This window comes from Canis lupus, chromosome 24 (genome assembly GCF_011100685.1).
Source record: "Canis lupus familiaris isolate Mischka breed German Shepherd chromosome 24, alternate assembly UU_Cfam_GSD_1.0, whole genome shotgun sequence".
Taxonomy (NCBI): Eukaryota; Metazoa; Chordata; class Mammalia; order Carnivora; family Canidae; genus Canis; species Canis lupus.
In genome coordinates this window covers 27,127,795-27,143,173 of record NC_049245.1, presented here as the reverse complement: position 1 = coordinate 27,143,173, position 15,379 = coordinate 27,127,795, and the positions used below count along the sequence as shown (strand labels likewise).

Here is a 15,379-nt window from a genome sequence, read left to right as displayed (position 1 = left end):
AATCACACAGCACCGAATCATAATTTTTTTTTTTAGTTAAGAGGATTATGAATTTGATGTCTTCTCCTGCTACCCCACATCACACAATTTACCCTGCGTTTTCAACAAACATTACTTAAGAGTTCAGCATTTCTGCATAGTTCCTAGAATCACTATTCAAGCATGGACTATTTCAACAGCTTCACTGTTTGCAAAACCCAATACCACATAGAAGAAGTCTGTATCTGCAGATGTAAGCATGTCCTAGGGTTTGATGCATTAGAGAGATGTCCCTCTTCCCTAACCTTTCTCCTAAACTACCTTCTCACCTGTTATTTTTTCCAACAGAGAAACATCTTGCACTTCCTGGGGCAAAGAAGCAATCTTCTGCCGGACAGTAGCATCCCCTGATGCAGCATTTTCCAGGTCCTGCAAAGCTTTGATCAGTTCCTCAGTCTGTACAATGAAAGCACAAACAATGCTGCCCATTGAGATGTAGGGGATTTAAAAAGCCAGAATTAAAAGAGGTGGAGGCAAATCCTAAAAATGATCACTCCTGATATTTATAAAAATATGGTCTTTAGTACCACCACCTATATTGAGGTCAGTGACTGGACTGGATAATGGATTCTAAGAGAATGTAAAAAGTTAATTTTTCTAAGCCGATAGCATGAAGACAACATTCATAAAGAACATGAAGATTCTACATAATTCTGGGGGAAAAAAAACCCTTCAACTTTTCAAAAGAGCATGTTTTTGGCAACTTAAAAAAAAAGGAGTCTGGTTCATATTGCTTAGTTTCAAATAATGTAGGACTTCTAATACAAAATGTTCTGGTCTCCAGTATAGTAAAAAAGCATATGTACCAGATGCTGAACAACTGTGTGCCGATAAAATGAAGTGACACTGCCTACTTTAATTCTCTCTTGGATTTGCTTTATAAAATGAATGTCACAAAGATGACAGTTTCCATTTTGGCAGCCACTCCCCAAATTAAATGTGTCAAACTCATTAATTACAAACAAAGGAGGAAAAGACTAAGAAAAGAGCAAACCAAGAATGCATACTTCATATGCTAAAAAGAGTAATTTTAAATCCTCAGAAAACAATGAATGCTGCAAGGTTCACCAGTCCATAATGACCCAGGAGTAACTAACTGGCAAGGCAGACGGCAGTACAGTTATCCAGTTATTCTAAAAGCTAAAATTCAGACTGGCCCCTTGGAAGTTTTCAAATGCAAAGTTATATGGCCTAACACCATTTTCGCTTCATCCACCATCTAACTCAATTTAATATGACACAAACCAGACACGCTTCCTATTATGTGGGCCTTACTATAACAAAGTAGAGCTGTTTTAGGCAAAATGAGAGGCCACGTAAAAGATCCCAGTAGTCTCTGAGGTCAGTCAGACCCAGATTCAAATTAAGACACTGGGCAAGTTATTTAATCTTTTAGCCTCACTTTCTTTGACAGTAAGTAAATTAGTAAGTAATAAACAGCAAAAATTAACTAACCACCGAGTTTATGAGCTAATTTATATGAAGGGCTAAACAATGCAAATGTATAATTAAAAATTCAGCTCCATTTTAATATTTGAACAGATGATAGTGTAGAAAACTTGCTATTGCCACACCGACTGTCCTAGAAACTAATGAGTTGTCTACTTATAAAAAAAAACATGCTATAGGAGAAAAGCCATGGCAGAGGACAAATGTCTTTGTAGCATTATCTATCCTTTCACAAAAATCTACTCTTTGAGAATATTTTCAACTCCTAGAAGTGAAACAAAGCCAAGTCCAAATACCATATAACACATACAGCTATCTAGACTCATGGCATGCAAAGACAAAGGCAAGCCTGCTGCCTGGCTAGCTTTACCGGTGGATCCTGCACCCAGTGCAGAGTTGCCCTCGGGTGATTCCATACTATTGGTCCCTGGCGCCACCCTGTGGCCATAATCTTCAAATAGCGGTCACCCCATCAAGACCACTCTGCCCTACTCTCTTGGGAGTTCTGACATACCAAGAGGGGTCCTGCAGAAGGATCTTGGGGAGAGTAGCTTCCAGGGTAGTCATCATCCTCCTCCTCTTGTATCTGCTGAAAAGTTCGCTTCAAAGATTTCTTCTCCTCTGTTGCTAGAGGAAAGAAAAAGGGCACAAATTTGGGTCATGACAGCCTGTGTAGGTAAGAGTCAAATGCTATGCACAATGGGCCACATGCAAAAAAAAAAAAAAAAAAAAAAAAAGGGCAAAAGGGGTGTACATTTCCAAAGACGGCTGAACATTAACCTATATGCTAGTTATTTTAAATTGTTGGTAGTTCCCTACATTATTGAAGAGTCAAAAATGGTCTCAGGTCTGTCATCTCGGATTGACTCACTGATAAAATACAACCAAAAAACAAACATCTAAAAAAGAAACCTACTAAACAAACACATTTAATTAAAAGTTTATTTCTTAAAAATAGTTAAGAAGTAAAGTGGTAAGAAACCCATGAGACAAAATAAGGAAGCAAGCCAATGTATGAGAGGTTTATAGAAAATACATTGCATATAAAATGAAACACTATACACTCTGCAGGATAATCTCAGAAAACAAAAACAAGGTATCCCCCACTTTTCTAAAGCTTGCTTTTATGAAATACCTACAGTAATAGTACCTGTTTTTGCTAACCAAAAGAAATTCAAAGAGGATTTTTGCTTTCACAAAGAAAGGCCCAAAGTGAAAATAGCGGTCAGCATGTGTTTCGCAGAGTGGTTGTAGAGGCAGCACGCACCCCAAGCAGCCAGAGCAGCCCTGCTAAGCTCCTGTCCAGCAACTACACTCAGCGCCTCAGCATCAAGCCACCAGAGCTTTGAGCTTTATCTGTGAGCATCTGTGCTTTATCTCAATTTTATTTTGTGCATCTGTTAGCAAGATGTGGCCTAAGATATCAGAAAAGCCCAAGTGAGGTTATTTTTGGGGTCTGGGAATGCTCAAAAAATCTTCCATATAAGTTAATGGTAACTGCTTCTTCACTTTATCCCATTTCAACTTAGGAATGGTCTATTTTCGGAAAGCAGGATAAACCTGTAGTAGAGAGAAACCTATCAATAAAATTGTGTCAGAAACTCTACACGTGCTGCCCTTTAAACTCTCCCTCTAAAAACAAAACAAATCTTATTTTACCTTAAAATTAAAAATAACCATTGCTGAGAAAAAGGACTGATACAACTGAGAGAAATTACTTAAGTCACTACTTTAGAATTAACCACTTTTGAGACAAACAGGTTACATTCACACTTATCATCTGTATTGTATGCTTTTAAATGGCTATGATAAATGTGCCCTTCCAAAGTAATCATTCCTTTTGATCAAATTGGACAATACAAAATAAATGTCAAACATGTGGGACATAAGTCTAAATGATACGCTTGTAAAGAAAGGATGGTAATGTGTGCCCGGCACTGCAATAGTTTCTGTACATTTAGTCCTTCTAGCAACTCTGAGATGTAGTATCTTCAGCTTGCAGGTGAGAAAACTGAGAGGAGACCCAAGAGGTTCAACACTTGTCTAAAGGTAGGACTTTCAAAATCTGTGCTCTTCCCACTGCAATCAAATTCCACAGCAGCATACAACACTCTCTCATCTGTCAAAGGAGGGGTCACCATGCACCTGTCTCAGAACTCTGAGTTATAAACAGAATAGTGTACACTTCCTGCTTAATTAAACATTTTCTCCTGGAACCAAGGATGTAGTTCCTGCTCCTACCTTACACATTAACTGATCAAATTATGCCTGACGTGAATGCCAAGTCAATATCATGGGTTTTATTTTTTCTTAGCTTTGTCCCTCTGTTCTACTAAATAAAGGAAAACGGCAACATTTGCAGCACAGGCAGCCCTCACTTTGTACCATTCTGTTATGTACAGATTTGTTACCAAGATTTAAATAACACCAGTCTCCCAACACACCAAGGTTCAAATTTCAGTACTGCAGCATTTCACTCTGAGTAACCGCATAAAGAACAAACTTTGCTAACTTTAGTCCACACATCACTACGTAAATAATAGAAATGTATCATGTTCAGTGACCACATCACTTCTTTCCGGTCACTGGTTGGTTACTGGAGAGCTGTTATTTCCGTTCACAAACAGCAAAGTGTGTTGTCTCCTGGTGATCAGATTCACATGACATTTCATAAAAGTGAATAATCAAAACAGAGAACTGACTGAAAATGACCACGATCAAAGAGCAGCCCAGAAACTAAAACTAAAGCTCACGCTGGAAGCGAACGGCACATAAACGAAGTTGTAGAAGACGCAGATGGTTTCAGAGATGCTGGCACTGCCACGCCCTTCCAGAAACTTTCTGAAGAAAGTGCTTGTGATGACAAGGATGACGGTGTCCAAGGGAAGTGGTGCTGACAAAACTTTTCACACTATAGGAACTCTCCAACGTATCTCACAACATGGAGAACACTAAGGGTAAACTGCCGGAGGCGATACAAACTTCTAGGATGCTTGCTCCATACCATAGATTATACAATAAGGCCAGTTCTCGTCAAACCTCTCTTGTGAAGTTCATTACAAAGAAACAAAAATACTTTAATTCTCAATGTTTCTAATGTTTTTATGTTCTAGCATGCTAGGTAACTTAGTGTCACTATCCTCTTTGTTTCCCTATATAGATTTGTAATCTACAGTGAGTTCTCAATTCTTTGATGAAAATTTTTTAAAAGTCATAGAACAACCATAATTTTTCCCGTTAAGATCATTTTGCATGGTTTCAGCTTACATGGTCATTTTTACAGTCCTGCACTATGCAAAACAAAGACTGCCATATTTTTAAGACAGAAAATCTAGTAATATATAATTTGCATATGAAATATCTAACAGTACTTAGCACACACTAACTGCCTAATTAGTGTGGAGTATGTGGTATGACCCTCATAGGCACTTAGCCACCACAGCATCAAAGTGGCCATATGTTAGAAGTAGCCACAAAAATACAAGCACATAAGCAAAAAATTTTTCAAATTTTTTATTTCCAAGCACTTAGAACAGCGCTCAATTAAACTGTTAAATACATTTAAAAAGAGAAAAATTACAAAACTCAAATCCTTCAGTTTCAAACTCTTATACAAAAGTTATTATATACAAAAAACACACACACTAAATACCTTAGGACCCTCAGAATCACTGAATTTAGGCAAGGGAAGGCCTTAGATAGACCTATGTCTTTGCTTTCCCCACCTCGTCTCTCATGAGCATATTCAGGCCCATAGGCTTGTGGTTTGTCCAAAGTCAAGGAGCTTAAGTCTGGGCTCTAAAGCCAAAGTCACCTGCCCACTAAAACTGGAGTACTTTCTACCACTTCATACTGACACTCACAGCATTACAAGACTGAAATAAAACTAATGAAAATAACTGCAGGCCCATTTATGTCCTTTGCCATTTTGATGGAAATAGGTGTAATAAGAGATAGCCAGTCATCCTACTTCAGTTCTCTATTTCCACTTGGAGGACCTACTGGAAATGAATTATTCATCATTTTCCCCCATAAGGCTCCTCCTTTCCTGAGCTACCTACTTACACTATAAACACTTCCACTGGCCCTATCTTCCAAGTACAATGCCTTGGAGATCACCAGAATCTCCTAAAGTCCCAACTTCCAGTAGATTCTACACTTCTGAGATGTATCTAACAGATCTCTCCTTATCAGAAATGTGCCCTTTTCATGCCTTGTCCAGACCACTGTCCCAACTGGTCACCCTGTCTCTAGTTGCTCCTTTTCTAACTTAGACTACACTCTTATGGAATGAATTACCCACTGTGCCTCTACTCAAAAACCTGGAATGGCCTCTAATGATCTTACAGAGTTTACCTCAGCTCAAAGCCTACTTATGGTAAGGGCAACAGCATCTTGAGCCATCATCTCCCTCTACTCCTGCAGCACCCAGACCTTGCTGCTCTGTATGCAGCCAGCAGGCACAGCCCTTACCTCTCTGATAGAAACATTATCTTATTTCCCTATAATACCTAGGGAAGTGTCAACAGAGCTGAGTTGGAAACTTCTTAACAACAGGTGGCACAGAGCTTGTACCAAAAATGTCTACATGCCTCCCTTTACACAGAAGGGACAGCTTGCTCTATTAACTGTCCCCTGACTCATCTATACTAAGTTAGCAGTTATGATGCCCAACATTCTCAATCTAGTCAGGCAGCTATTAAAAATAGCCTAGGAAATCTGTCAGTCTCACGCCTACATCTGAGTTTAAGACCAGGCACCCTCCCACTATCAATTTGGCTTCTGATCATAGCATTTATACTTCCTTCTTGACTCACTCAACCACTCTGTTTACAGGCAGGGAAAACACTAAGGATGGCCCCAACTGCCTGTCCTCATACTGTACTGTCCTCTATTCTATCCTCCAACCTGTCCCTGTGTCTCTAGGTCTCTCATACTTGGCTAACATTCACATAATTCTGGTTACCTAAGCACTGATAATATGCCTCTTAGAGACCTGATTGTGGTAGAATTTCAGACACTACAGCAGACCACAAAAATAATTTTAAGGCAAAAGTTAACCTAAAGGCTCCCAAACACTTTATGAAATGCAGCCATCTACCTGTAAAGCTAGGTCTTCCAAAGAATCCACTTGAAATTTTCTGGGATTGGGCAGCCCCGGTGGTGTAGCGGCTTAGCGCCGCCTGCAGCCTGAGGTGTGATCCCGGAAACCTGGGATCGAGTCCCATGTTGAGCTCCCTGCATGGAGCCTGCTTCTCCCTCTGCCTGTGTCTCTGCCTCTCTTTCTCTCTGTGTCTCTCATGAATAAATAAATAAAATCTTTAAAAAAAAAAAAAAAAGAAAGAAAGAAATTTTCTGGGATTAAAAAACAAATGAAAAAAAAAAAAAAAACACAAAACAAGTAAATAAATGAAAATAAACCAACAGAAAAACCACAAAGCCAAGGATCCCTGGGTGGCTCAGCGGTTTAGCGCCTGCCTTCAGCCCAGGGTGTGATACTGGAGTCCCGGGATCGAGTCCCGCATCGGGCTCCCAGCATGGAGCCTGCTTCTCCCTCTGCCTGTGTCTCTGCTTCTCTCTTTCTCTACCACGAATAAATAAATTATATATATATATATATAAAAAACCCACAAAGTCCACTAATTTTATATTACTTTTATAATGAGAAAAGAATCAGGAAATGTTTGCAACAGCTCCCTCATTGTTTGTTCTCTCCTCTGAAAGTACTTTTCCAGTACTCTCTCACTGAACTGAGTGGCCAGGTCCAGACTTAAACCTGGGGAATCTGGGCCTAGAGCTCATGCTCTTAACCACTATGCCTTCTAGTTTTGCACAAAATTTGAGGGACTAAGAATACTAACAAGTCTCCTCCTACATCTACCACTGGATCATACTGGGAAACTCAGAATGTTAGATATTAGAACCAAGGGGGGGAGGGGGCTCAAATAAAAGTCCTATCATCTGTATGTTAGTAAATTGAACACCAATAAAAAAAATAAATAAAAAAAAATTAAAGAAAAATAAATAAAAATTAAAAAAAAAAAAAAGTCCTATCATCACCTCATTAATAATATCTTACCTACATTATCCCAAATAATCCTCAGGACAATGCTGTAAGGTGTTACTACTACTACTACTACTACTAGCCATGTTGTACAATAAAGAACCTGAAGCTCAGAGAGGTTTAATGCTATGTATGCCCAAGGTCACACAGCTTGGAAGTGACAGAGCTGGGATTCATACTCTGGAAACTTGGTTTCAAACCCTTGCTCATAACAGCTAAACTAACTATATAAAGGTCCAAGAAAGTTGGGTGAACTGCTCATGAATTCATACCCCAATTCAAATCTACTGAATCCATGTACTTTCAGGAAAAAGTATGGTACGAAGAACAGACTTTAGGGTGCCTGGGTGGCCCAGTCAGTTAAGCATCTGCCTTGGCTCAAGCCATGATCCCAAGGTCCTGGAATCTGAGTCCACATAGGGCTCTCTGCTTAGTGAGGAGCCTGCTTCTCCCTCTCCCTCTGCCTGCCACTCTCCCTGCTTGTGCTCTGTCAAATAAATAAATTCAAAACCAAAAACCCCCACCAACATACGCTTTAAAGTCATACAGACTAGAACATGAATTCTCCTCTTATTATATCTGTTTTGACAAAATTTACTATACCCTTTGGGCCTTAGTATCTTCATCTGAAACATGAAAATAATACCAAATTCATAGAGGAGTTTTAAGAATCTAAAATACACTACCATGAAAAGCAGCTAATAGAAAGGCTGGTACATAACAGAAGCTCAATAAATACCATTTCCTTTGTATCTACCTTTCTTTTCTAAATCCTGCTACAACTATAGAACACTGTGTGACTAATGTGTGACTTCAGTAAATAATGAAATTCCATTCAGTCCAGTGACAGCTTGAGTATGCCCAAGAACAGAGAGATGACTTTAGAACACATGAGTCTTACACATGAGGAAATGGGTATATGAACCCAAGAAATTTCCACTTCTTTCCTTCTTTTTTTTAAAAAAAGATTTTATTTACTCATGAGAAACACAAAGAGAGAGGCAGAAGACATAGGTAGAGGGAGAAGCAGGCTCCCTCTGGGGAGCCTGATACAGGACTCTCAATCCTAGGACCCCAGGATCATGACCTGAGCCAAAGGCAGATGCTCAACAGCTGAGCCACCCAGGTGCCCCAAGAAACTTTCACTTCTAAAACAAAATTCCTAGGCTCATTTATCCTTCACTGTCAAAGTTCCACAGGAAAACTTTTATTTCAAAGGTAAACTCTGGTGCTGTCTCAAGACAAAGAAATACCCATGAATCAAAGCTGCAATATAAAAGGACTATTTAAATTTGGAAATAAAATTCTGGAGAACTCATCAATATTTTGAAAGGACTGAGATAAAAATATTTTGATAACTCAGGTCCAATGATGATGGTGAGGAGATAGACTTAGTGGAGACTAATACACATGTTGGAACCTTTTGATACGTGCTTCCATCTTTACAGCACAGAGAAAGAGTAATCACCTTCAATCAGCATTATCCTCCACATGGAGGAATACTGCCTCAATGGCTATAATGTCTAGAGCTCAAAAAAAAAAAAAAAAAAATCAGAAATCCAATGGAGCTATTTTCAAATCTACCACTGCCACAAACTCCCCAATTTGCCTGACTGCTCCCTGAGTGCAAAACTATGTCTCACTCCTCTGCTCAGTCCTATAGCATCTAGCATAGTCACTTACTCAAAGCACATGTCTGGCAAATGCTTGTTGAATTGAAATTCAATACTTAGCTTCCAACATTGTCTTTCAGAGCTCTCCTACTTGCCTAAAGGTGTTTTAAAAAAAATCAGAACTGTTTACCAATGAAGTCTACGAGTAGAGAAAAGAATGCTGAATAATTCTCCAGCACTGTGCAGAACACCTCCAAAAGACACAATACAAACACTACCAGAATTCCAAAGTAGGGAACACCTTGCTTTTCAGAAGCTACCACCCGAGTGACCTCAAAATTGTTTTCCATCAACTCTAAGTAAAACAACAATGACTTGCAGTCTAAAAGCACTGTGTCATTCTTACAAAGCCTCTAACTTGTAGTTTTATGGGAAAGTTACCCCACCTTACAATGCATATAAACTCAGATCTGGAAGAGATCATGAAAGGTACACAATAAAGGATTGCTGAATGAATATTATCAGGTAAACTAACCATGGTTAAATGTTACAGCAGAGGCATATACAAAGTACCAGAGAAACATGGACAGAAAAGGCAACATGTGCCCAAGACAAGGTAGGAAAAACAACAAAATGAGAATAGCATTCTAAAGAAAAGTTCACCACACAGTGAAAGGGGCAGAGGACATTTCGGGCAGAGGTAACACCAGGTGCAAAGGAAGAGGTACTGTGAGAGCATCTAGAAAAGAAATTGTTGGTTATGGCCAAAGACCATGTCGTATGTGAGGAAATGGCAGAAGAATCTACAAAAGTAAACTAGTTCAGATTATAAAGGGTCCTAAGTACTATGCTAGTATTTGGACTCATTACTCTAGGCAATGAGTTCACGTGCAGTTCGATCAGATCTGTAGCTCAAAAACATGTCGTGCCAACTAGAATTAAACCACAACTAACCACAAAACCAAGAAACAAGTAATGTTTGATCTTACTCCTCTTTCAAGAAAAAAAGAACCTAAGTTCTTAAGATGATTGGTGAGGCTCACACACATACATGTACACACTTCTGGAGGATATCCTGGGTTCAATAAAGACCAAAATCAATTGTAGACAGCAAGCTGACAAACATCAAAGTATGTTTCAAAACCACATCAATATTTAATGAAACCAAGCTCAAAAAGGGCTAAGGGACATATCCAAGACCCTGTAGTAGTCGGTGGCAGGGCTAGAACAAAATCTTACTCCAGGGTACTTCCTAGGTCTCCACAACTAAACAATGTTGTTGTTTCTTTCCCTTGTGCAAGGAAAGTCTCTGCAAGGCAGAAGAGAGCCAAGGACAGCAAAAGTTAAGGGTGTGAAATGATGAATAGCATGAATACTAGAACCAGGCTTACACGCTGCGAGCACTACATAAATTCTCACCATCATTTATGATCATCTCTCTGAAGAATCATATAATCGGTGGTGGTTCACAGCAACCCCCATTGCAGCTTTTCATATGTGATTCGAAAGTAGGCAAAGACCAAGAGCTGTAAACATGTGGTGATGTTTCTACCTTTGGGGGGAGGGCTCTTGGAGTCCTCCATAGACAGCTTCAGCTGCTGTATGAACTCGCCGCCATACACACTTCTTTCTTGCCAGATGTTCAGCAATCTTTCTAAAGGTTTTTTACAGCCTTCATCTGCCTCTCTGCCCAGAAAAGACGAAAAGATAGATATAAGCTTAAGATTTTTTTGTGTTTAATTAGGACAGATCTACTTTAAAAACAACTGACTAAACGATTTACATATTTAAAAACAGAAAGAAAAGTATGATACATATTGTGATAAATAGATACCCAAAATTTGACCAGAAACTGCATTCTTCCTGTGGCATGCAGGGAAGACAGAGGGAGTATGTTATAAAAGTTATCGGTCTTTATTTCTTTATCTCTTGAAAGATGGGTCAAATTAGGGCAAAAAGCCAATAGTCTGATTGTTAAAGAGAATTACCAAAAACTGATCATTTCAAATGTGACAGCTTGCTTTTTAAGAAGACATTAATTGAAATGTGGTGCCAGACATTCTGCTGGAAATTAAAGGAAGCCAAAACCTTTAAGGGTAGAAAACACATGGTTTAAAAAAAAAAACAAATATTTAAAAATGGGGAATAAATTCACCACAACTCATCAATGCTAATACAGCAACACCTCAAGATGCCTTATGAATATAAAAATACACATATACCAAGTCTGATCTCAACTTAACTACTTCAGTCATTTTAATCCCGGGTTAGGTACTAGTCCCCACTCCCACAAAGGTATTTAATGGATAATCTTAGAACATAGAGCATAAGAGCATAAGATAGCCCTTTGTAATTTACATCTAAGAGAAGCTGTATAGTTTTTTCCTGACATATTGCACTCTTGAAACAGAGTATTTTTGAGGAGATAACTGTAACTAGTACTCAGTGTGCAACAACTGCTTACCAGAAAATGTCAGACAGCAAGTGGAAGAGTAGGGGAAGACTTTCTGAAAGCAAAACAAATTCCCTCACCATCCACAGTATTACTATGACTTGTTCTGGTTTGTAAAGCTATCTGGATGTTAACGATCTTATTACCCCGAGTGACTTCTAACAAGAAGGGATATCCTGAGACCTTAGTTTCTAAGCCAGTATCTTTTACAGGAATTTCAAGAAGAAATCATACCGAATTCAACAGAGATGGGAACTTCATCCACCCTTAGCCTTGTTAGCACTTTTCTAAAACTTATGTTAACACTCAAGGTAGCATAAGGGTTCAGCTTCATTTGGTCAGACTGCATTATTTGTGAAGTACTGGTGGCAAATTTCACTGCATTAGGGTCAAAGTACTAAATCAGGGTACACACAAACTATTTTTTTGGTCAAGCTTTTTTCAAGTCAGAGGTGAGGGGGGAAAAAGGGAAAAAATTCAATGATAGTTTATAAAACTTAAAGCTATGACTGAAATTATATAGTATGCTTCCACCCTTATCCTTCTACAAGCTAATCTTAAGCTTTAAAAATTCTGTTGCGTCAAGGCAGATTATGTCACTCTTTTGCTTAAAACTTCCAATGGTTCTTCCCCATTTTCCCCCAGAATAAAAGTGTGAAAGTTCTTATAAATCTTACAAAACCATTCTCAACACAGCTCATTATTTCTTTGGCCTCACCTACCCTATCCCTTCCTTATTCCCTAACAGCTACCCTAGCCCTCTGGCCTCAGGGACTTTGCACTTAAAGTTCACTTTGCCTGGAACCACATTTCTTACTTTGTGGCATGACTCAAGCATCCCTTCCTAATCTCCCTATCTAAAATCACACTCCCTACCCATACTTAATTTTTCTCCATACAATTTATCTTCTGATATGCTTTACAGTTTACCTGTTTATATTTTATCCATTTGAATGCAACTTCCAAAGGGACAGCGATTTGTCCTCTCCTCACCACTTCTACCTACCCTAGAACAGGCACAATATCGGCCTAATTGTAATCTTCCCTGAAAATTTTTAGATAGATTTCGATAAGCCATGTATAATGAATTACCTTTCAACAATCATCTTCCCACAACAAAGCCATTTGTGTCAGACATCAGCTAAATACTCACCTGCTCATTCAATGCAGTTTATGAAATACTGTGCTTGTAATATGAAGAACAAGACCTAGGACCTGACCTCTGGGGCCTAACCCAGGGACCCCTTCCAACACCCCAACGGGGCACTCAACCATATGTATCTTCTGCTCAAAATTTGCTCCTTCTCATACATGTGCTTTTGCTCATGCTATCTTCTCTCCTTTAAATGGAACCCTCAAAGTAGAACAATGTGAAGAGGGGAGAAGTTGGGAGTAATATAGGCTTAAGTATCTAAGGAGAATATGGAAATAGCAGAAGAATCTGGAGGGGTAGAGTGGAATTAGATTATGAAGGCCCTGAATACCATATTAAGTATGTGTACCTGTGGCCTTTATCCTGAAGGCAACGGGAAATCTTTGATGAGATCAGATGTATGGCGTGGAAAATAAAATAACTGTAACTACTATAACCAAATCACAACTAATCAGAACTGAACTGGTTGATACTTTTTTTTTTTTTAATTTTTTTTATTTATTTATGATAGTCACAGAGAGAGAGAGAGAGAGAGGCAGAGACACAGGCAGAGAGAGAAGCAGGCTCCATGCACCGGGAGCCCGACGTGGGATTCGATCCCGGGTCTCCAGGATCACGCCCTGGGCCAAAGGCAGGCGCCAAACCGCTGCGCCACCCAGGGATCCCTGATACTTTTAACATACAACCTGTTCTCTGCAAATTCTCTGTTCACTTAAAAGAAAGAGAAACCTATCACGACAACAAATTCTCATCAAGGATTTAGTTAAGGGAGGAGATACAATGCAGACCAAATATTTGGGACTCAATTTAGACTAAGACTGATTTAGGGTACAGATTCAGCCACATTATGATACGCAATGGAAACTGATACACAAACCTATAATAACCAACAGTCATTTTCAAAAAGCTTTTACCACTAATGGGAAAACCCAAAAAGGGGCTGTAGTTTAATTGGTGAATGCAATTAACCTGGATAGGTTAATTCCTATCCAGAAATATAGTAATATAGTAAATCAGTTTTGCCAGATAAGTTTCAAAGCTTCAGATACAACAGTCAAGAAATCTTTTTCCTCATGAGGTTTGTCCTAAGTAGCTTCAATGAACTGAAGTCCCATTAGTATTTGGAATTGGATACAACTAAAGCAATGAAGTAGTTTTATAACAGAACTATCTTCTCAGGTTGCACTAACTCCATTCTAAACTGAGAAACCAGAGTGGACACCCAGGACTCCAAGGTGGCGTCATCTGTACCAGTGAAGGAAAAGCAACTCATGGAGGTGAAACTAGGAGAGCTGCCAGACTGGATACTGATGTGGGATTTCACCCATAGGGGCACTGCTGGAGCATTCAAAGAGGTTACTACAGGTATTACAAGTATATCAATGTGAAGAAAGGGGCCGTCGCTGGGATTTCTATGGTGCGGGCTGCTTATGTGCTTTTCAACTACTGTCGTTCTTACAAGGAGCTCAAACATGAATGGCTAACCAAGTACCACTGAAGAGGGCCCAGTGTGGAAACACATTTGGCATTCCTGACCATGACTTTTGCCTGGCATCCTTGAATCCTTCCACTGCCTAATTCACAATTAATATCCAATAAAAGTTGACTGGTACTCGAAAAAATAAAAATAAAAAAATAAAAAATAAACAGAAACCTTTAAGTTTAAGTGAAAAAAGTCCTTGCCATTAACCAGTGAATTATACAGAAAATGATAAATAAGTATCTAAATGTAACTTATGTTAAACACAACTTAGTATGCACTTCTAATAATAATTATAAACTCAATCACTGCAAAACCAATCTGCAAAGTGTAAACTGTATATTATTCAGACAAAATCGCTGCTTGAAGTGTCAGCTGAGGCCTTGCCAAGCCAACTTGGGGGCCTTTTCTTCCTCTGTAGTTCTAATGGTACTTCTTTGGTGTATCAACTATAATTTGTGTGTTTCTGTCTTATCCCATGCACAGCAGCCCTGTGGTAAGCCTACTAAAAGTAGGAATTCTAAATATCCCCAGTGCTTCCAACAGAGACTCATGTGAAACTGGAGCAGAAATGTTCCATTGCCAATTATGCAGAAAAGAGCGTAGCAAGCCTGAGACTGCCGCCCTTAGAAAGCCCTGTTCACTAGGCTTGCCCTTGGCTGGCATCTGGAAACTCAGGTTTCAGGAGTGTTCCTGCAATTTCCTAACTGATAATCAGGGTGGTTTACTATGCCTAAGCTGTTTGTGCTAGCAATATCATTTATGCTGAATACCTGCTTTCTTTCTGCAAGTTGGAGATTTTGGCAGAGGGTACCTGTGGCTAACGCCAATAAAGACCCTGGGCACTGAGTCTCTAATGAGCTTCCCAGGTACACAACACTTCACACATGTTGTCACAATTCATAGATGGAAGACTTTAGTATGTTTTATGTGACTCCACTGTGAGAGGACTCTTGGAAGCTTATACATGGTTTCCTCTGGACTGCAGCCCATATGCCTTTTCCTTTACTGACTTTTGCTCTGTATCCTTTCACTGTAATAAATCATAGTCATAAGCACAACTATATGCTGAGTCTTGTGAGTCCTCCTAGCAAGTCACCAAACCTGCAAGTGGTCTTGGGGATCCATG

The 15,379-nt window shown here is 39.2% G+C and overlaps 1 protein-coding gene and 1 pseudogene across 2 annotated transcripts in view; one reads left to right on the top strand and one right to left on the bottom strand.

Annotated features, from left to right (window-relative positions):
* RPRD1B (regulation of nuclear pre-mRNA domain containing 1B) overlaps window positions 1–15,379 on the bottom strand; it is a 52,095-nt gene that overhangs the window by 27,916 nt on the left and 8,800 nt on the right. For both annotated transcript variants that reach the window (XM_038572290.1, XM_038572289.1), the window contains exons 3-5: window positions 10,718–10,851; window positions 2,003–2,115; window positions 309–435 (exon numbers count right to left, since the gene is read on the bottom strand). In XM_038572290.1, coding sequence (XP_038428218.1) covers window positions 309–435; window positions 2,003–2,115; window positions 10,718–10,851 — 374 coding nt within the window. The remainder of the gene's footprint in view (window positions 1–308; window positions 436–2,002; window positions 2,116–10,717; window positions 10,852–15,379) is intronic.
* LOC102155590 lies at window positions 13,844–14,385 on the top strand (annotated as a pseudogene).